General features: G+C 41.9%; 1 protein-coding gene across 1 annotated transcript; it reads left to right on the top strand.

Annotated features, from left to right (window-relative positions):
* Positions 1 to 339: 339 nt before the first annotated feature.
* On the top strand, positions 340 to 21,380 carry LOC146970578 (uncharacterized; the record flags this gene model as incomplete). The annotated part of the gene is made up of 16 exons (XM_085804438.1): positions 340 to 474; positions 585 to 654; positions 853 to 956; positions 1,042 to 1,314; positions 1,437 to 1,530; positions 1,703 to 1,770; positions 1,862 to 2,080; positions 2,187 to 2,252; positions 2,359 to 2,487; positions 2,727 to 2,801; positions 2,915 to 3,001; positions 3,180 to 3,257; positions 3,353 to 3,430; positions 3,513 to 3,596; positions 4,318 to 4,404; positions 21,318 to 21,380. Coding segments are annotated over exons 1-16 (1,710 nt in total), but the record flags the coding sequence as incomplete, so codon positions are not given.
* Positions 21,381 to 22,177: the final 797 nt, after the last annotated feature.

Below are 22,177 nucleotides of genomic sequence, written 5' to 3'. Positions count from 1 at the left end.
CTCACCTCACTTCATCTCTACTCTATCCTTCCTGTTTACATATTTACACCACATCACACCTCATCACACCGCAATACATCACACTACACCACATCACACTACACTACACCACACCACACACATCACAGTACACTACGCAACACTACACTACATCACAGTACACTACGCAACACTACACTACATCACAGTACACAACACTACAAATTAACATAAGATTAGATTAAATTAGATTTGGAGTAAGTATTTCAGGTTAGGTCAGGGTCACATTAGATTTAATTTGTTTTAGATTTAATTATTTTTGTAGACAGTTGTTTTTGTGAGTTAGTTGTCTCCAGCAGGATGCCGAGGAAGGGGAGGCGTGTCCAGGCGGCCAAGCAGCGGTGGAGGAAGCCCGACCCCCCAGCCGGTGTGCCCAGAGAGGGGTCCAGGACCAGAGAGACCCAACCCCCCTGCTCCCCATCTCCAGCTAACAACGTATGTTCCCATTACAACTGACACACACACACACACTTGTTTTGAACAACACACTGTGTCAAAACTGAGACTGTCTGAGGTTTAATGTGTTTATTATTATCTGTCCTCAGACCTTTGGAACATCACTCCCAGGTGCTCGTTTCTGGAGATCGGATGATGTGCGTGTCGACTTCCGTCCACGTGAGTGTGTAGCTGTTTTATCTTCAAGTTAAATAACTACATTAATTAATCATCTATTCATATTCTGTTTTGTTTAAAGCTTTTAAACTGTTGGTGTTTTTTTACTTAAAGAAAATTTACATTTATTTTAGATGTTTGCTGTTTTCCTTCATTCATTAATTTTTTTAACCTGTATTTGTTTTGTTTATTTCTAAACAGGCCACGGTACTGGTTACCGTCACAGAGTGAAGTCATGGCCAGTTTCAACCTTCACCGGGCATCAACACCAACTGGTCATGCCACCAGAGTCTCCTGACAAGAAGGTATTATTATTTCTCCAGTTTATGAAGAAAACGGTTGATGTTGGTGAGGACTGTCATGCTAATGAAATGATGTTTGTTGTTGCAGTTTGTTCTGATTGTCGGAGACTCCCATCTACGTGCCATTGTAGATGGTGTGGTCCGGATGCCAGAGGAACCCTTTTCCTTTGGCTTCATGTCGACCCCAGGGGCTGCTGCCTCTGCACTGCGGACCGAGGTGGTGAACGCTGTGCTTCCTCGGATCCCTGACGCCGTGTGTCTTCTGGCGCCCTGCAACAACCTCAGAGCCAGCAGGACCATCGACGAGGCTGCCGCCGACTACGCCGAGCTCCTGCTCAGCCTTCACCGCTGCTGTCCCAACGTAAGCTTTTTTCATGTCTTGATTGCTTCTTCATAGTAGTAGTACATTAGCTGGTCTAATTAGATTATATGAGCTTTCAAATAATGTATTGTAACCTGTATATGACTTTTTGTTTTCTGCAGGTTTTTGTTGTTGACTTTCCTCCCCGCCTGGACTGTGAGGTGTCTTACCAGAACTTCCTTCGCCAGGCATACCGCCGCGTGTCTGCGGATATGCGTACGTAAAAAAGTCCTTAGATTAAATGGAGTTACATTTTAAAATGTTATATGTTCTCTGCAAGCCGTTTGAATAAAAATGTACCTCAATATGCATTGAGGTGTAGTAATGAATAAAAAGTCACCATTACATATATGTATGGAGATTATAATGGCTGTTTGTTATTTTTTAGATGTGACGTACTTCTCAGCTGAGGAGTACTTCCCCCTCAACCGGCCGCAGCTGTGGGCCAGAGATGGTGTAAGTAGAATATCCTTGTGTGAAGCTGCAGCTGCTTTTTGTGGCTAAAACTTTGTCTGTGTAAATGAATTTGGTTATGTGATTTCTGCAGATCCATCTGAGCGATGACGAGGGGATGTGGATCCTCGTCCGTGTGCTGTGGTCCGCCGCCATGCAGCAGCTGGAGACACCACCACCAGCACCCCCGGTCTCTCCCAGGCCTTCACCGCCAGCTAGGAACTTCACTCCCAAGCTGGTTGTGACGGGAGAGGTCCCTGCTCGACAGTCACCTGACCCCTTTCAGTGGCAGCAAGTCAGTCATGGCCGCAAGGTAATTGTTACAGTGTAATGTGTATATGAGACTGTGAAAATTAGATTTTTTTTCTCAAGTGTTTTACAATTTGATTAATACAATGTAATACAACTTTTCATTCCAGACGAGCCAGCCTGGTGAACCCTCCCAGTCCCCGGGTTCAGCACAGCCTGGGATGGCTCAGCAGCAGGTTTGTTACTTTACAAATACTTTAGGATGTCCTAATTGGTTCTTAATGTATACTTTGTGTATGTGATAAGACATGTTGTCAGTGGATTTTTCTTTTTGTTTCACAGGCAGAGGAGAGCTTCTTTCCACTGAACCCAGTCTGGTTCAGCAGCGCAGCATTACATGCTATGGAGGAAGTTTCTCCTTCTGATCTGTCTTGCCCAGTGAACTACCAGCCCTCTCCAAAGCACAAGAGGGTAATTTGATCTATTAGTATACTACTAGTATCTATTATTTTAGGGTTTGTTATAACTGTCACCTGATTCCCAACAGTCAATAATGCTAATACTTTTCAAAATAAGCATCGATACTAATAATAATGGTAGTTGAACAAACTCAAGCTATTCTCAAACATATTTGTAATTGTAATTCAGTGGGTGACTTGTATAGCTGTAGTGATTAAAGCTTAATTGATATGTTTTCTTTCATTGTGTAGGCGGCCTCCTCAGCGTCAGCCAGACGACCCAGGGCCACAGCTCGACCCCCCCGCCACCGCTCTCCAGTGAACAATGTATGCTACTGTTTCTCACAACTGCCACAGACACCATACACTTCCAGAATAGTCACTAGATACACATTACTAGACTGTCCACTGTGTCTGAGATTTGGTTTTCATGTCAACAGCTGGTTGGATCACCCCCATCCAGAGCGTCCTGGAGTTCGGAGGAGGAGGAGGAGGCCCCTTCCAGCCCAACTTCTTTGCCTCAGACGGTATTGTGTTCATCTAATCATTTAGTCTAATTTGTTTTCCAGAAGTAGCTTTCAGAATACAAACAATATTAATTGTTTTTTAATGAACTCAGCTACTGTCATTCTCAATATAGTCATACATGTCCAGTGAATGCACTATGTAATGACAAAGGTTCAATCGGTCCTTTTCTTTGTGAAGTCTCCAACAGTGTCCCCGGTGAGACGGCCCTGGACCGGGGAAAGGCAGCCCTCGGGCTCCCCACCTCCTGTGGACGATGTATGTTACTTTAATGTGTTTTAACTGAGACATAGACATACATCTAGATTATCCACCCTGTCTGGAGTGTAATGTTTTTTGTCATCTGTCAACAGCTGGTTGGATCACCCCCAACCAGATTTCCCTTGAGTTGGGGCGATGCAGAAACCCCCTGCTGTTCACCAGCTGCAAAGGTAAATTTCACTCCACATGAATAAAGTGCATCGATTCATTAAAGTCTTCAGTTTCACTGAATGTGTTGTAATGTGTTCTCAGATGGCCAAGCTTAAGACACCTTCACCAGCTGCGCCATCCTGGACCATTAGAGATGCAGGCTGCGACCCTCCCTCCCCACCTAAGGTATTTTCTTCCCTCTCCAATCCACACACAAAATGTTTACACAGGGTATTCGCGGGGTCTTGAAAAGTAATAAATGGTGATAAATCAATTTTGGGAAAATTAAGACCCTTAAAAAGTATTAAAAAGTCTTTTCATAACATTATAAAGTCTTAAATTTTGAAGGTATTTTTTCTGAATTAGCTGTCCAAGAGTTTGAGTCCTAAAAAACATTGTGAAAGTGTGTGAATTTATTCATTTTATTAAAAAACTAAGATGAACCGGTACATAAAAAAGAAAAGAAGATTATTGTTTTTGTTTTTTGAGAGTGGAGCAATGTTTTTTTATATAAACTCTGCCTTTGATTTATTATCCTTGAATTATGTTGTATCATAGTAGTCTATAGTCTTTATCACAAACTAAAACTGTTAAAAGTGTCACTGATGTAAATGTTTACAGCTTGAAGTGGTGGTGAGGTATTGAAAAATATTGAGAAGGTCTTGAAAAAGTCTTAAAAAGATATTAGAATTAACTTCAAGATTCCTGTATATACCCTGTTACAGTACAATGAGCTACATCTAAATTAAACTATGGTCCATGTTAAATCTCTGAAACCATTATCTTTCTCTGAATTTCACAAATGAGATTGGGTAATTCAAATTGATTTAGTAAACTTTTTTATATCAGCGTAGTCCAATATGTTGCCTTATGTGTAAAGATTCATTGGTGTTATCTTTTGTTGTAGACGCCTCAAACACCGACTCCATCATCAGCTGCTTGGCCCTGGTTTATCTCTGATGCACCCTCCACCTCTCATACCCCAGCTTATGAAGTAAGTTTCTCTATTCCCCAGCCAACACACACTGGACATTACATTTGGGTGCATCAGGGGTTAAATAAAGTGTCTGTGTGTGTGTGGTTTACTTCAACTCAAAAGCACAATAAACAATGGAGGATATGTTTTATCAATGGTCAGTTGAAGAGAGTGTGCAAAACACTTGTTTAAATGTAAATGTTAAACAATAATAAAGCAAAATATTGTGATTGATAAAATTCGTAACATAATTATTAAAATGTTTTTATGATCACATTTTATTATTAATAATTAAGTAATCAAACAAAGATTTTATGAACATTATTATTTTGACAAGTATTTCAACTGACCTTGTATGTTTAAGTATGCAGAGTGGTTGTAAATGTATTGTTTAAAATGTTTATATATTATGTCTGGTTACATCTTTGAGAAAGCCTTTACTGTTTTTGAGTTAGTTGAAATCACATAAATTATACTGCTAGCACTACTGCTACAGCTGCTACTACTGCTGGTGGTAATAATAATAGTGATGTTAAAGCAGATATCAGCTTCACGGCCGTTTCGGCTAATGCTGCGTTCAAGGCAGGCTTTTGAAACCGTAAGTTACAGCTTCAAGTCACAACTACGACTTGGTAGCGTTCCAGGTAACCCGTAGCTCGTGTTTTTACCGTCCTGTTGTCTGTGAAAGTTCCCTATAACGGCCACTCGTAACTTCCGACCCGTGAACTCGTACCAGATCGAACTGGTATGACTTCACAGGAAGGAAAAACACAAAGTACGAGTTTCCTTGAACGCACCATGAGTTAGCAGCCCCCGCCCTTGTCAGGCATCAATTGGTCCTCGTGCTACGTCACCACATTCACGCGCATCCCTTGGCTGCACACACAGCCCTTCATGCCGTTCTCTCCCCTCATTGGATAACACTTGTATCCCACAAGGAAAATTTTCTCCTCTGGTTACAGCAGAGCAGAGTGACGGAGAGACTCGTGTTTAGGCTGAAATACTTCATGTAAGTGATTGCTGACGGAAAATAGGACTATTTAGGACTTATATTAACAAAAACATTCCACTGATATCTGCTTTAAGTAATCAGGGAAATGATAATGCAAATTAGCTAATATTCAGTGGTTTTTGACATAAGGAATCAGGAATTATTGAAAAATGACATAAGTACAAGTAATGGATCAAAGATTTTATGAACATAATATTATTACTTTTTTATATACAGTATATACCGTAAATTCCGGACTATTAAGCGCACCTGAATATAAGCCGCAGGTTTTTCATGTTGTAACATGAGACACAGAAAGACAGTATGGAAGATGTGTGGAACTATACAAGTCCGCTCGCTTTCCCGCTGTTTTGGTTACGCTCCTAGCCATGTGCATTTGTTGACAACGAAGCCGGCGAAAAATCAATAAATGGAGCGGTGAATAACGTTACATAACATACGATGTTGCGCGTGTGTGTTTGTGTAGTCTTAACCGTCATGAACAAAAGATTATGGGTTATGGAGTGCGTTTGTGTTGCGGTGCAGCAGAGACGAGAGCTGGGACACGGGGCAGCGACCAGGTGCTGTAGTGATGTTACAAGGTTGGTTTTCAGCCTTGAGACGCCAGGTGAAGACAGAGAGCCTCCGTTGTCACGGTAACAAGTCATGTAGCGAGTTAAACCATCACAATTACTCCGGAGGCACCAACACGGCATCAACAGCACCAACAGACAGTAACATGCCTGGTTAGAAAATAAAACTCTGCACCAACACTCAAAACTAGTGTCTTCTTCGGCGCATAATCTTTCCCCACATGTCTGTCTCACTAGCGCTTCCTGCTAGAGCGCCCCCCGGAGGCCGTTAGCCAGTTAAAGTCTATAAATTAGCCGCATCATTGTACAGGCCGCAGGGTTCAAAGCTTCAGAAAAAAGTAGCGGCTTATAGTCCGGAAATTACGGTATCTATATCAGTGGAGGCTGGTCCATAGAGTCAGAGGAGGTTGGTTCTCTATTTTTGACAAGGCAAGGCAAGAGGAAGATCAACATTTTTTTAATAAAGAGTAACTGGTTGAAATAAACCATGACCAAATGATTTATAATATATTTTGTAATCTCTTTTATGGAAGAAAATCCACTAAATCCACTTAACACAGTTCAACAGCGACAGCTGCAGGCGGAGGAGACAGAGCAGACTGTGTGAGGAGCAGGGAGCAGGAAGGGGGGGGGGGGGGGTAGAGGAGGACGGGGGGCTTCTGTCCTCCGTGGGCAGGATCTCTACCAATCAGCAACCAGAACACAGTATTAAGGCGAGACACGGCAGGCAAAAACATCGTTTTTTCATGCACTTATCAATTTTGAGATTTTGGGCTATTTTGCTTCCATAACATGTCTTCTTTCAGACTAATACAAAAAAATAGTCTAAAATACACATTATGGGTGTTTATTTTACTTCACTTTGACTGGTGTCGCCTGTAGATTTCTCCTAAATTCACCAGAACTGAGCGTTCTATCGCGGAGCGAGCCGCGTCTGTTCAGACTCCATATCAGGTATCGCTGTGAAGCTCTCTCTCTCTCTCTCTCTCTCTCTATCTCTCCCTCTCTCTCTCCTGCACTAATGTGTCGGTTCCAAAAATGGTCCTTTCCTTTGTACCAGTGACGAATCGTAAAAGTACGAGGGAGGGTCTCATTGGCTGGTGTCGTTTTCCGACAGCGTGATTCGTTTAGAAGCATCACGTGATGCGCTCTGAACAGCGGAGGGACTTTTAAAAACGGGGAAAGGAAATCGATTTAAATCCTCACGTAAAATAAAACAGCAACTCTCACTTGCTAGACAACAAAAGACACAGCACAGAAACTCACCGAGCCATAAGATCCCTTTACAAAGTGCGTCATCGCGGAAGCTGTCACCCGTAAAAAACGAGTGTTTGCCGCCGGAGACCAGCGCGATACACAGCGGTGGCTTTTTTTTTTTTTTTTTTTTTTTTTACACATCAGACGTCTGAATGAACTGATCGGAGATTTAATATGTCCCTGCGCTGGTACAGGGCTTAAAATGAGCATCGATCCTCAGAATCACGTGTTGTGCAGTAGTTTACTTCTCAGTGACAGAGGTGAAACGGATGTGACACTGACATGGGCCAGAGATGATTTTTAGCCAGACAGAGAGAAACTGAAAACATTGGTTGTCATACAGATGAGCCCAACTAGGCTACACCTAAAGTGTTTCTTATTTTTACTTTTATTTTTATTTATTTATTTATTTTCTCTGACCTACTGGCCCACACACCTTAAAATTCACAGTGGCCAGACACTCTTGTTTCCAGTAACAATGGGCTCTATGCACAGCTCCACTGCTTTCTAAATTCAAGGCAGCTCTTTTATTTACTGACAAACTGATTAATCCAGGTGTGTCTGAGTAGTCACATTGGTCAGACACACCTGGATTAATCAGTTTGTCCAATAATGTAACACAGGAAACAAAGGAGCTGCCTGAAGTTCAGGAAGTAGAGCTGTGCATAGAGCCAATTTGTGGAATTTTTGCAATAGAATCTTTAAAGGCCGTTTTCTCAAAATGAGCTTTTTCTTATACTCTGGACCCGAAATCTCCAGTTCAGCAGCACTTATAGACACCAAACCTTCCAGTTGTATTCCTGCCTATATTCTGAAGGTTTTTACAGAGGGGATTGTTGATATATCATTCACAGCCTCATTTATACAACAATTTATACCTAAAAACAGGGCGAAATTTGATTTTTTAGGGCTGGTGACAGTATTTTCTCATTTACAAAGTGATAAAAAGAGATATTCAAAATCCCCTCTGTAAAAACTTTTGACTTTAATATGTCAACAAAATAAAACAAGAATTTTGAAAGTGGCTTTATCCAATCTTCAAATTTCGGGTCTGGAAATGTACACAAATTCACGCATATTTAATTATATAATGTCTAATTTCCATATGTAAGCATAATATTTAAGAAAACATGTAATACAAAAAATAATTGTCTCAATCTAAGTAATAAACATAGAAAGTTTCATGGCAATAGCTGTTAGTTAAATTTTTTACCCTATTCACCTGGGGTGTCTCGCCTTAACATCAGGTCGGTCCAATGACAATTCTCCAATCCCCCCTTGGTTACTGATGCTATGTACACCAAACTTTTACTCCCAGCCGTGCTGCTCATGCTGCTCATAGCTTAAGAAAGTACAGAGTTTTCAGTGATATTGGCATCGATTGTAAAGGAAATATCAGCAGATTTCTGGATCAAGGAGATCCTGCCCCCGGAGGACAGAAGCCCTCCGTCATCCTCTAGCCCCCCCCCCCCCCTTCCTGCTCCCTGCTCTTCTGTCTCCTCCACCTGCAGCTGTCGCTGTTGAACCGTTAAGTGGATTTAGTGGATTTTCTTCCAAAAAAGAGATTAAAAATATATTATAAATGATTTGGTAAAGGTTTATTCAACCAGCTACTCTTTATTAAAACCCTAACCCTGAAGTGTCAATGTGGTGAAGGTAGGTTTTTCAGGGGTTTGTCAACTTTGATCAAGAAGACTTGAATGGACATGTCACAGAAAACTGAAACCAATGTCAGGAACACATTTTAATGATATAAAACATACAGTACAGGCCAAAAGTTCGGACACACTCAATGCATTTCCTTTATTTTCATGACTATTTACATTGTAGATTCTCACTGAAATTCCACTAATGAACCCTGACAAGGCACACCACCAGTGAAGTGAAAACCATTTCAGGTCAGGTTCACCTCTTGAAGCTCATCAAGAGAATGCCCAGAGTGTGCAAAGCAGTAATCAGAGCAAAGGGGGGCTACTTTAAAGAAACTAGAATTGGTGGGGGCAGAGATAGAGGAGGAGGAGGAAGAAGGAGAGGAAGAAGAAAGAGAAGACAAAGAAGAAAATACATGTTTTCAGTTATTTCACACTTTTTTGTTAATTCCACATGTGTTCATTCATAGTTTTGGTGCCTTCAGTGAGAATAAAGGAAACACATTGAATGAGAAGGTGTGTCCAAAATTTTGGCCTGTACTGTATGTAATAATTTCACATTGATAGGTTATAGTCAAGTATGCAGTGTCAATTCTACTGGTGGTGGTACTACTACTACTACTACTAATAATAATACTAATAATAACAATAATCATCATTGTGTGGAAGGTTTCTTTATGTAATTATCTTCAAATGACACAGACGTGTGTTTAAGCAAACTGATTGTCAAATATGATGTTAAATATACATTTTAAAGTGATAGTTAAGCTTTTTTGAAGTGGGGTTGGATGAGGTATAAATTGCCATCAAGTGTAATATCTGGCCCCCGACTGAGAAGCACTGGTGCATCATGCTGCACCAAGACACAGGTAGTAACTGTTGTGAATGAGGGACAATTAATCAGCATGTTTTTCACTGCATACGATAAGTCTCAAAACATACAACAGTGTAAGAGTATCGTATAAAGTAAAAAATTCCAATGCATCAGCTGGTTGGATTTTTTTTTTTTTTTGTATTTGAAACTCACCTGCAACTCACGCAGTACTCACTCCAATGAGTGATACAGCTCATTGTGGAGCCTGCCTGTGTGTAGGAGTACTGAGTGAGTTGCAGGTGAGATGGCTAGTTTCAAATACAACAACAACAAAAAAAAAAATCTTTTTTCTGATGCCATGCAATTTTTGTACTTTAGATCGTACTCCTGAACAGGTGTAATATTTTGAGACAGGACTTCTCATAGGTGGCGAAAAATATGCTGATTAATTGTGCAACATTCATAGTACTGCCTGTTAGAGGCTGACACTGGAGTGTTTTTTCAATCCCTTGCTGTCCCGCTCCCGCAAAAAAATTCCAGTCCCGTCCCGGTCCCGTGACAAAGTAAAAAAAAAATCCTGTCCCGTTCAAATCCCGAATAAATCACTCCCGATCCCGTCCTGTTCCCGTTTTTTTCTATTGACACAGTCATCATGTAAACGATTGTGTTGACAGGTACGGATCTGCAGGGCAGGCTGACAAAACAAGACGGTAGATGTGTTGACGCCACATCTACCGTCTTGTTTTGTTATTTCAATTAGCGATAAAGAACGCCCTCCTCGTCCTTTCTCTCTCCCTCTCTCTCTTCTTCTTTCTTTATTTTTTGCTTGTGTGCATCAGCTGTTTAATGCGAGGTGGAGATTACACCGCCGCCGCATCAGCTGACTCCTCTGACTGTCGGAAAATGTTTAATTGCCTACCGGTATGTTGATTTACACAGGTTATACACCGCTAGGGAGCCACGACAGTGTGACTGAGGGTGTGAAGTGTACATCAGTCCACACACTGAACTTTTTGACCGTTTTGAGTGCACCATCCGGGTTCTTAACGTAGCCTACTGCCTGGCTTGTGCTTCATTGAATGTCGTGCTTTGACTCCCGGTCCCGTTCACTCCCGTTTACATTTTTTCCCGTCACATCCCAATCACGTGATTAAAAATAAATTGACTCCCGAATCGGGAATCCCAAGAAAATGTCAGCCTCTACTGCCTGTGTCACGGTGCAGCGCGATGCAGCTGTGTTTCTCAGCAGATATTACACTTCATGGCCAGTACCTTATATAGGGTAAGTGTACCTATTAAGCCCACCAAATCTGCTTTTCAGCCATTTTTAATATATACCACCCCAATTTAAGTGAAAACATTTTAGTTCAAATGATAGTCTAATGTCTAATTTGAAGTGTCAATCATTCATTTATAGCAATTTTTATTGTTTTTATTGTTTAATTTGTCAAAATATACCAAAAATCTGGCATGGGCTTAATGGGTACTTAATGTACCCTTTAAGCCCATGGGTGTTCCAAATAAGCCCACTTCATGATTTGTTGATAAAATACATATATATATTTAAAAATCTTAAAAATCCAAACTTATTCTATTAAAATATGTAATCTCTTAGCTCTCAATAGCTATTTTCATTTTGTCTCCACTCCTCTCCTCGGCCCTGTAAACGGCATTTGAAATAGGCATGATCGGCCTATTTGCTGTGTTTTCAACACAGAAAAAGCTAAACTTACAACATGTCTTCTTTGGAATGTAGCCAAAAAACTATTCATGAACAAAATAAAAATTAGAATTGAAATTACTCTTCAGTACTTAAACTTTCAATATCTGTTGTCATTTTGTCTGTATCTCTATCCTACATTATACGATTGGCATTTACATTTGGCCAAATTTTCTGGTCCAGCCAGCTGGTTGAAAGTGTTTTTATCTAGATTTCTGAAGACCCAATGACTGAGAGAAAGACAGTTTCCTGGTTCAATACTATTTTAAGGATAATAAATGAATCAATTTCAGTATTTACAACTAAACAAATAACTTTTTAAACATAAAAACACAGCTTAAATAGAAACAATTAATAAAATGAATGAATTGGCCGATGCAATATCACTAATATTTAAATTTGGGTATTTAATTATCTGAATTATGAAGCTGATTGATTAGGTGAGGTCAAACTTAGGCAGGAAAATGGTTCAAAAGTCAAAAGGAAGAAACTCTCCATTGAAACACAGCCAGTGGGCTTAATGGGAGCAGGTGGGCTTAAAGGGAACATCAGTGAATTACTGGTTAAAAATCAGAATATTTTTATTCTACACACATGGCATTTAAAAACAACTACATGACATGAATCTATATAAGCTGCACTAACATAACATGAAAAGTATTAATTGATCATGTATTTAAGTAATTAGCTATACTCATTTACATCTGCCCTAAATGGTGTGATTTTTTTGCTACTGTCCCCTTTAAGCCCACTTGGTAAAAATAATAATTAAAAAATAAATAAAGATAAATATTCATATGTATTATCAATTTAACAATACAATAGGATATTCTGCATACAAAAATGTAAACTATCCATGTTTATCATGCTTTATGTCATGGCAATGAACAATGCTATGCAGTGGCTGTATTGATGCAGCATGTGGGCTGTTTGCTAGCATGCTAAAATGCATATTTTGAATTCAAAAGAAAAACTATTTCTAATTCTAGTAAAATTCTAACACATGTTTTATTTAAAGCACTAATCTCTTAAATTTTGGTAACAAATGAGTACTTAGCTAAAGTCGGAGTAGAAATATGGAATAAATATTGTTTTTTCAGGGCATCAAAATCACTGAAGTTTTTTTGCAACTTCTTCGGGAGCAGCAGGCACATGTCACACATATGCTTCGATAACTCAAGATTGACAAATCTGATTTGGTTAGAATAAAAAGTATAATTTATGTAACAAGCTGCCTCATTGGAAGAACCATGAACCAGCAAAAATGGTGATGTAGTTTTTTTTTTATTTGACTCAGAAGTCACAAGTGGGCTTATATGGTACGTGGGCTTAATAGGTACACTTACCCTAACCCCACTTAGAAGAAAGCTGAACTGTCCACCTAACTGCATTATTTATACTTATAGCACTATTATAATAATAATAATAATAATAATAATAATAATAATAATAATAATGGCAATGCTAATGTGAAACAGAGTAATGCTAATGGTAACAATCCTTTTATAACATAATTTCAGGTTCCAACCAGGACAGAGCAGCAACGTGTTGAAACTGTGAGGGCCAGTCATAGTCAGAGAGCCAAGAGATACAAAAGATTCTCCAGAAATAAACAGTGCACCTGCATGTCTCTGACGTTCCTGGCATACCAGAATGAGGGCAGTCAGTTCAACAGGACTGCCCTCGACAAAGTGATGGCACAGGGAGACTCACTCTATGTTGGAATTAAAGAGCAGCTAATTCTGGACAAAACATTCCAAAATGACCACCTGACATTAGAGGAAATGCCAAAACAGGTGCTGACAGACACAAATATGTACAATGTCAACATGTCCTTTGCCAGACTAGGCCCCCTTAAAGACCAACCACCCACCCCAGGAGGAACTGAGCAGTTTGGGCGATCCCTTGCCACACAGCTAGAGTGTCTGTCAGCAGAAGTCAGCCAGGCTTTACTCATGATAACTCCAGAGTGCATTGCAGTTTTCCGTGACAAATCAGGGAGGTATGGAGTCTTTGATTCACACACGAGAAATGCAGCAGGCTTACCACACCACTATGGAACTGCAATCATGATGACCTTCTCTGAGCTCAGTGACCTGGCTGACCACCTGCACAAACTGTTTAAAAATCGTGGACCTCATGCCAGCTACGAGTTTGTGCCCATTTCATTTGACGCTGTCAGTCCCAGTGAACAGCCTGAACAATCAGCTGCCCCAACCAATGACACCGAGCCTGAAACTGTCCCCTGCCCACCGCAAGCAGAGGTACCAGCAGCTCACATCAACACTTCCCCAGCAATCCCACAGGGTGTCCCACAAACAGCAAATGCCTCCAAGCTGAATAAGGAGCGACGACAAAAAGCCACGCGGAAAGCAAGTGACGGCAAAGACAAACATGCACCGTTGTCTCATGAGTCAAGGAGGAAAAGAAGCACGGAATCTGAAAAAAACAAGTACGCCACCTGTCCAGAATTCAGAGCAAAAAAAATTCAGGCTGCAAAAACTAAATTTGCACAAGACAGTCACCATCAGAAACAACGGCTGTTGTCATTCAAGCGTTATTATGCAGATCCCCAAGCTCAAAGCAAAAAGAAGGAAAAACTCAAACAAAAATACACAACAGATCCTGCTTTCCGTAGCAGAGATAAAAAAAAGACTACTGAGAGGTACAAGGCAGATCCCGCTTTCCGGAGCAAAAAGAAAGAAAAGATAACTGAGAGGTACAAGGCAGATCCTGCTTTCCGGAGCAAACAGAAAACATACATAAGTGAGAGGTACAAAGCAGATCCCACTTTCCGGAGCAAACAGATGAAATACATTACAGAGAGGTACAAGGCAGATACCACTTTCCAAAGCAGACAGAAAAAATACATGTCCCAGACATACATGAATCCTGAAGTCGGAGCAAAGAAGAAAATGTACATGACAACCAAATACGCATCCAACCAGAGCCACAGGCAAAAGAAAAAGGAAAATCTGAACACCAGATACCGTAATGACCCAGAGTTTAGACTACGCTGCATACAACGCGTTAGCCAGCGTAGAGTAACCCAACTGGCCACAAATGCTGCCTTTTGCATTCATCACAAGATACAGAAAGCACTTAGAATTAGAAAAAAATACAGAAACATTGTTAGCCAGGGACCTCCCCAGCCCCTGATGGATCCTGTGATGGAAGCAGCCATAGCGTCCTTCCGTGAAACCATTAGACATGGCCCTACATATGTCTGTACAATCTGTAACAGAACGATGTTCCCCAATCAGGTCAAGCCATGCAAGAGAGGCAAATATAGCAAACACAGTAAAATGGCAGCCGCATGCTTGACAGGAAACTATGTTCATTTCTGTGACAATGACTGCTCTTCCCCCTGTTCTGTTCCACAAGAGAGACTTCAGGAGTGGATCTGCCACACCTGTGACAACCACCTGAGCAGAGGCAGAATGCCACCCATTGCAGTAGCAAACAATCTAGAGTTAGCACCCATCCCCCCAGAATTGGCTATACTTAATGTGCTTGAAAGGCAGCTCATTGCTAAAATCCTGCCTTTTGCTAAAATAATCGCTCTGCCAAAAGGACAACAGAGAGCTGTACACGGCGCTGTTGTGTGTGTTCCATCAGAGATGGAAACAGTTGTAAACAGTCTCCCAAGGCCCAACACTGAAGCACAGCTACTGCAAGTAAAACTAAAAAGACGCATTAAATACAAAGGCCACCAATACTTCTACACCGTCAACATGAAGGATGTGCTAGCTGGCCTGGCTAAACTCAAACAGCTACATTCTGAGTATAAAAATGTGTCTATTGACGACAGTGCCACTTACGAGAGTCTACAAGACGATGAGTCAGCCGACGAAGAAGACTCACAGCACAACACTGCAGTTGCTGCGCAGCCAGAGCAGCACAGCACCCCAGAGCAGCACAGCGACCCAGAGGAGACTGAAATAGACCTAGAAGAGGTGTTCAACAGCCAAAATGAGCCAGACCAGTCCAATGCAGCAGCACAGAGTGAAATAGACCTGGAAGAAGTGTTCAACAGCCAAAATGAGCCAGACCAGTCCAATGCAGCAGCACAGACAGAGCAGAGTGACAAAGAAAAAGAGGAGCTGAGACCTGGTCTGGCTCTGGACACCTGCATGCAGCCCCCGGACATTGCACAGGAAATCCTTTCGTATGGTGATGGAATTTTCAGCATTGCACCCGCCCAAGGTAACAAACCAGTAGGTTTCTTCTCCATACCAAAATTAGAAGCCATGGCCTTTCCTGTGCAGTTTCCAACAGGACAGAACACTTTAGATGAAGCCAGAACCATCAAACTGTCCCCCAGCATGTACTTTAATGCCAGGCTATTTGCTGCAGATACACGGTTTGCCAGTGACCAAAGCTACCTTTTCTTTGCGCAGTTTGTCACAGAGACACACTTGGCCACCAACAGTATGTCAATTCAAATGCGCAAAGGAAAATCCAAAAGCAAGGACGGCCGCAGAGTTACCAACTCGATGCTGCAAGACAAAGAAGAGCTGGAGAGACTTATCATGGACAAGGATGCAACACGATTCATGCAACCCCTCAGAGGCACTCCAGCTTATTGGGAGAGAACACTGAGAGATGTCCACGCAATGGTCAGGCAGATTGGCAAACCGACGTTCTTCCTGACGTTTTCTGCTGCTGAGATGAGATGGCCTGAAGTCGTGCAGGTCATTAAAGCTCAGCAGGGTGAACTAGGGGACTTTTCAGAGCTCGATTGGAACGCCAAATGTGACATTCTGCGCAGCAACCCCATCACAGTTATGCGCATGTTTGAAAAGAGAGTAGACGCTCTGATGACCAGCCTCATTCTCTCAGCAGCAAAACCCATTGGTGAAGTGGAGGATTACTTCTACCGTGTGGAGTTTCAAGCCAGAGGAAGCCCACACATTCACATGCTGGTCTGGATCAAAGATGCACCCAGATTTGAAGAGGATCTTGACAGCCGCGTCACCAGCTTCATCGACAAGTACATATCGTGCAAGATGCCTGACCCCAAGAGAGACCCAGAGCTTCACAAAATTGTATCCGAGGTTCAGGTGCACAGCAGGAAACATTCAAAATCTTGCAAAAAAGGCAATGTTTCCTGCAGATTTGGCTTCCCTAAACTGCCCATGGAAGAAACGATGATCACTAGGCCACCCGATGAAGACAGCAACTCAGATGAAAACCCAGATCCAGCTGCACAATTGAAGGCGCAGAAGAGACAGCTATCAATGATGCAAAGGGAAGCCAAGTCCAAGCTTAAGCCGCTAAGAGAGATGCTCATGCAACCAGACACGTCATTCAGCAGCTTCTCCGACATGCTCCGCCAATGCAACATGACAGAACAAGAGTACCTGCACAACGTCTTCCATCTGACAAGCAGCTATGTCGTGATGCTGAAGCGTGATCCAAATGATTGTTGGGTCAACAACTACAATCCGGACCTGCTACGAGCCTGGAACGCCAATATGGACATTCAATACGTGGTTGATGACTTCAGCTGCATAATGTACATGATGTCCTATGTTTCCAAGCCAGAGCACGAGATGACCGAATTCCTCAACTCGGTCATCAAAAACGTCAAAAAATCCAAGGTCAATGAGCGCGATGAGATGAAGCAGATCATGCAGGCGTACGCAAAGCACAGAGAGGTCAGCGCTCAAGAAGCTGCAGCTCGCACTTGCAGCTTACCCTTGAAGAAGTGCTCTCGTTCCGTTGTGTTCCTTCAGACTGATGAGGACGGTCTAAAAATGAGTCATCCCATCAACAGGCTCCAAAACATGGAACCAGGTTCGGAGGAGGTGTGGATGTCAGGAGTGCCTGAAAAGTACTTAGACCGACCTGTCGGACGACCGTTCGAAGGTATGTGTCTGGCTGAGTTTGCATCAGAGTACAGGGTAGTGTATGGCCAGCAAACTGAAAGCAAAAGTGCCATTCGTCTCCAAAATGAGAAAGGGTTCATTCAGAAGAGAACTGTAGGCAAACCAAGCATCATCAGATTTGCTCGCTTCTCAGAAAAGAAAACACCAGAGAAGTTCTACAGGCGGCTGCTGAAGCTTTATCTCCCGCACAGATCTGATGATGAGCTGACTGATGCACAATACCCCACTTATGAAGAGTTTTACAAGTGCGCCAAAAGGGGTGATAGGGACATCAGACGTATCGTAGACGCCAACAAGAAACGATACGAAGGAGGAGGCAAAAAAATCGACGCGGCACTCCAACAGTTTCAGCAGTGTGGTCCAGTTCTCAATGCTTGGAACACCTTTGCACCCGAGATGGAACTGGACCGCTTGGAGTGTCTCGCCGAGCGCGAACCCTTGGAGACAGAGCATGAAGAAAACGAAGACATCCCCGACTATGAAGTCAACAACGATAGGAGGGGCTCCATGCCGATAATAGACGCACCAGAGTTGAGTCCAGACTACATGAGAAAGATGTATCAGAGTCTGAATGAGACACAGGCATCGATATTCTACAGCGTGCGTCAGTGGTGCTTTAAACGTGTCTGGGGCCATGATCCAGACCCGTTTTATTACTTTATGACGGGAGGAGCTGGCTGTGGCAAATCCCATGTCATCAAGTGCATTCATCAGGAGGCAACAAGGATTCTGCGTGAGCTCCCCAGATTCCGGGACAAGGCCGACATGTCCCAGCCTGCAGTGCTGCTGACTGCATTTACTGGCACAGCAGCCTTCAACATCTCAGGCAAAACGTTGCACTCCATCCTGAAGCTCCCAAGGTCCTTGAAGCCACCATATCAGGGCCTTGGAAATGCACTAGACGACGTCAGAGCGGCACTGGCCAATGCCGAGATTCTCATCATCGACGAGATATCGATGGTTTCCAAAGAGCTGTTTGCCTACGTCCACTGGCGACTTCAGCAGATCAAAGGTAACAGGAAACCATTTGGAGGAATGTCTGTCCTCGCTGTAGGTGACTTTTACCAACTGCCGCCCCTCGGCAGAGCCAAGCCACTGTGTGTGTATGAGGAGAATGAGTTCGATCTCTGGAAGGATTACTTCACAATGGTCAACCTGACAGAGATCATGAGACAGAAAGACGATCGAGCTTTTGCTGAACTCCTGAACCGCCTTCGAGTAAAGCTGAAGGGAGATCGTCTGAGCGATGAAGACCGGCAGTTGCTCACACAGGCAGTGGCTGATGGCAAGGATTGTCCAGCAGACGGGCTACACATCTACGCCACAAACAAAGAAGTCGACAATCACAATGTTGGTACCGTAGCCGCCCTCCACAAGAATGTTGTCGACATTGCAGCCCAAGACTACAGAAAAGACCCAAGAACAGGCTGCATGGTGAACTTGTTCGACAACTTCAAAGGAAGCAAAAGAGACCTGCCTGACAACATAATGGCTGCTCAAGGAGTACGCGTTATGCTGACCAGGAATCTCGACGTGGAGGATGGGCTTGTTAATGGGACATTTGGAACAATCGAGCACATTGTGATGGGTAAAAGTGGCCCAGAAGCTGCAAAGCTGATTGGGCTGCGGCTGGACAATCCTACAGCAGGACAGAGGTTCCGTAAAAAGATCCTGGGTCCCTCAGACGACTTGGTGTACATCGAGAGATTTGAGGAGAGCACGAGCAAGAAGGGAGTCACTCGACGTCAGTTTCCGATGAAGTTGGCCTTTGCATGTACTTCCCACAAAGTGCAAGGCATGACCATGACGTCGGCAGTCGTGTCCCTCAAACGTGTTTTCGAACCAGGAATGGCTTACGTCGCTCTGAGCCGAACAACTTCCCTTCAAGGTCTCACCATTACAGACTTTGATGAGAAAAAGATATATGCTGACCCCGAAATCAAGACAGCTCTGGAAAGTATGACTCATGCATCTTTCCAGAGTGCTAGACCCCTGTTGACTCTTTGTAAATCAATGGACCAAACTCTAAAGACTTTGACAATCATTCACCACAACACACAAGGACTTCCATCTCACATTGTGGACCTGAAAGCACATCATGAACTCAGACTTGCAGATGTGTTGTGCCTCACAGAGACACATCTGTCAGGGTCCTCTGTGTCCCCAGTTTTCCAGCTGGAGGGATACGACATGTTCACACGCAGCAGACAGGTGTCTTACAACACCTGTGTGGACATGGCAAAAAAAGATGGAGGTGGAGTTGCAGTGTACTGCAAAAGCGATGTTCAAGCAGAGCCTCGCAGATACATGCAAGATGTCACTGATTTAGAGTTTGTTGTTGTGAAAATCGAGGCTCCAGTCAAAGTGCTATTGGCGACTGTTTACAAACCGCCAAATTTCAGTTTGGGAAAATTTCTGCCAAATATGAAAAGCCTCTTGGACTCACTGGAATTACTTAATCACGAGCCCATTGTTGTTTGTGGGGACTTTAATGAGGATCTCTTGTCAAAAGGAAAGAAAAGCATCAGAGATTTGTTCCAGTCCAGAGGTTACACTCAGTTGATCACAGACTCCACAACTGAAAAGAACACCCTGATTGATCACATTTATATTTCACATCCTGATAAATGCCTTCAGTCAGGTGTTCTAGAAACATATTACAGTTATCACAGTCCAGTTTATTGTACTTTGACTGGGTAATAGCCTCTCCAGCCAACACATTCTGCCAAAAAAGTGCTAATTATGTCTTATGTGAAACAAAAATGTCATAATTTAACATTTCATTCAATGGTTTTATTTATACTATTTATTTATTTATTGATCAATCAATCAATCAATCAATCAATCAATCACAAATCATGCTGTGATTGTACATTGAATGTATTTTAACTTTATTTATTTCATGTTATTTATTAATCTATTTATCAATCACATATGTTGTGATTAACTTTATTTAATGTTATTTATTCCAGCCAAGAGCTGGCTTTTTATCTCATATCTACTGGCTCTGGGTACAAAAAAAATGGCTGTCTCTGGGTGCATAATAATGCTGTCATCATTCTGGGTGCATTTCATTTAGTCTGTCTGAAAAAATTAATCTCTGGGTGCATGTTCTATTTATACTATTTATTTATTTATTTATTGATCAATCAATCACAAATCATGCTGTGATTATACATTGAATGTATTTTAACTTTATTTATTTCATGTTATTTATTAATCTATTTATCAATCACATATGCTGTGATTAACTTTATTTAATGTTATTTATTCCAGCCAAGAGCTGGCTTTTTATCTCTTTGTATCTACTGGCTCTGGGTACAAAGAAAATGGCTGTCTCTGGGTGCATAATAATGCTGTCATCTTTCTGGGTGCATTTCATTTAGTCTGTCTGAAAAATCTAATCACTTGTATATATTTGGGTGCATTTTGTTTCATGGTTTGTGTAATTGTTTTCATATACATGTTGTGTCTAAGCATGTTCCCATCGAGCAGGCTCCATGGGTGCATGCTGTCTTCATTTTAATTGTTAAGTGTGTAAACCAAATCTAAGTTTCTCTACACACTAATTATGGTGTTATGTGTTGGCTGGAAATTGTCAGGTCACATGATAATGATCATTCTAATCAAGTCCAAGTCTGTATATATTTATGTATCTATTTATATATCTATTTATGTACGAATGTATCTGTTTATATCTATTTATGTAACTATTTATTCATCTATTTAAACGTGTATTTATTTATTTATACGGGGTCAGCAATATCTAAGACATTGAGATGATGAGAAGGACAGTGCCAGTGTATTAATTCACATGTAAGACAGGGAGCTCAAGACAGGAAGCTGCAGCTGCAGCAGCTTTCTACACAGCTAAAAGAGGCAGACTGAGTAGGGACAGCAGTGGAGGAGGGCCGAGGACCAGGTAAAGGGAAACACAAGATTAAGTTTGATGTGAAACATGATGTTAATGTTTATCAACTTGCACTAGACCAATTGATTTTCTTTTTTCCCCCAAGTGGATGATGTCAGTTCCCACTGTGAAGATGCAGACCAAGCTGCTGGTGCAACCTCCTCCATCACAAAGTAAGTCTCTCTTTTTCTCTAAAACAATTAAAATGCAAATTAAGTTACCTTTATCATGTTTGTCTATCTATCAAGGAACCACAGACCAAGAAGGAAGACCTCCAGAGGACCGCAGCTGAGGACAGTGCTACCCAGCAGACAGGTAAGTAGTCTTTAGCACTGTGTGACAAAACCACTGTGATGATGTCCAATGTAATATAATGTCTGTTGTAATAACTTATTTTTTGTCTTCATGAATACTCAGGTATTTAATGCCCTGTACTATTGCCACGCCTCCTCCTGCCACGTATGCCTGCATGTCTGAGGGGAAGCCATAACAATGAAGCTGCAGATGCCAAAGATGACAGCTGATCCAGGAAGAAGACCTCCAGAGGACTGCAGGGGACTCTCACCAGTAACAACAACAACAACAAGGGAGGGATATTTCATTATTTTGTTAATTGACAGCAATTTTATTTTTTCCAGTTAATGATCAAATGTTTGCACAATGCTTTGAAACCTGTAACTTACTTGTGCCTTTTATGTTTCTGTAAAAGTGACAAAAGATCGAGGCAGAAAAATGCAAGAGGACCACAGTAGAGATGCCAAAGATGACAGCTGATCCCAGGAAGAAGACCTCCAGAGGACTGCACGGGACTCTCACCAGTAATAACAACTCAACAACAACAACAAGGGAGGGATATTTCATTATTTTGTTAATTGACTGCAATTTTATTTTTTCCAGTTTATGATCAAATGTTTGCACAATGCTTTGAAACCTGTAACTTACTTGTGCCTTTGCCTTTTATGTTTC

This window comes from Trachurus japonicus, chromosome 17 (assembly GCF_045865225.1).
Source record: "Trachurus japonicus isolate A0001 chromosome 17, Traja_1.0".
Taxonomy (NCBI): domain Eukaryota; kingdom Metazoa; phylum Chordata; class Actinopteri; order Carangiformes; family Carangidae; genus Trachurus; species Trachurus japonicus.
The sequence above is the reverse complement of the archived record's forward strand: the minus strand, read 5'-3'. Positions and strand labels throughout refer to the sequence as shown.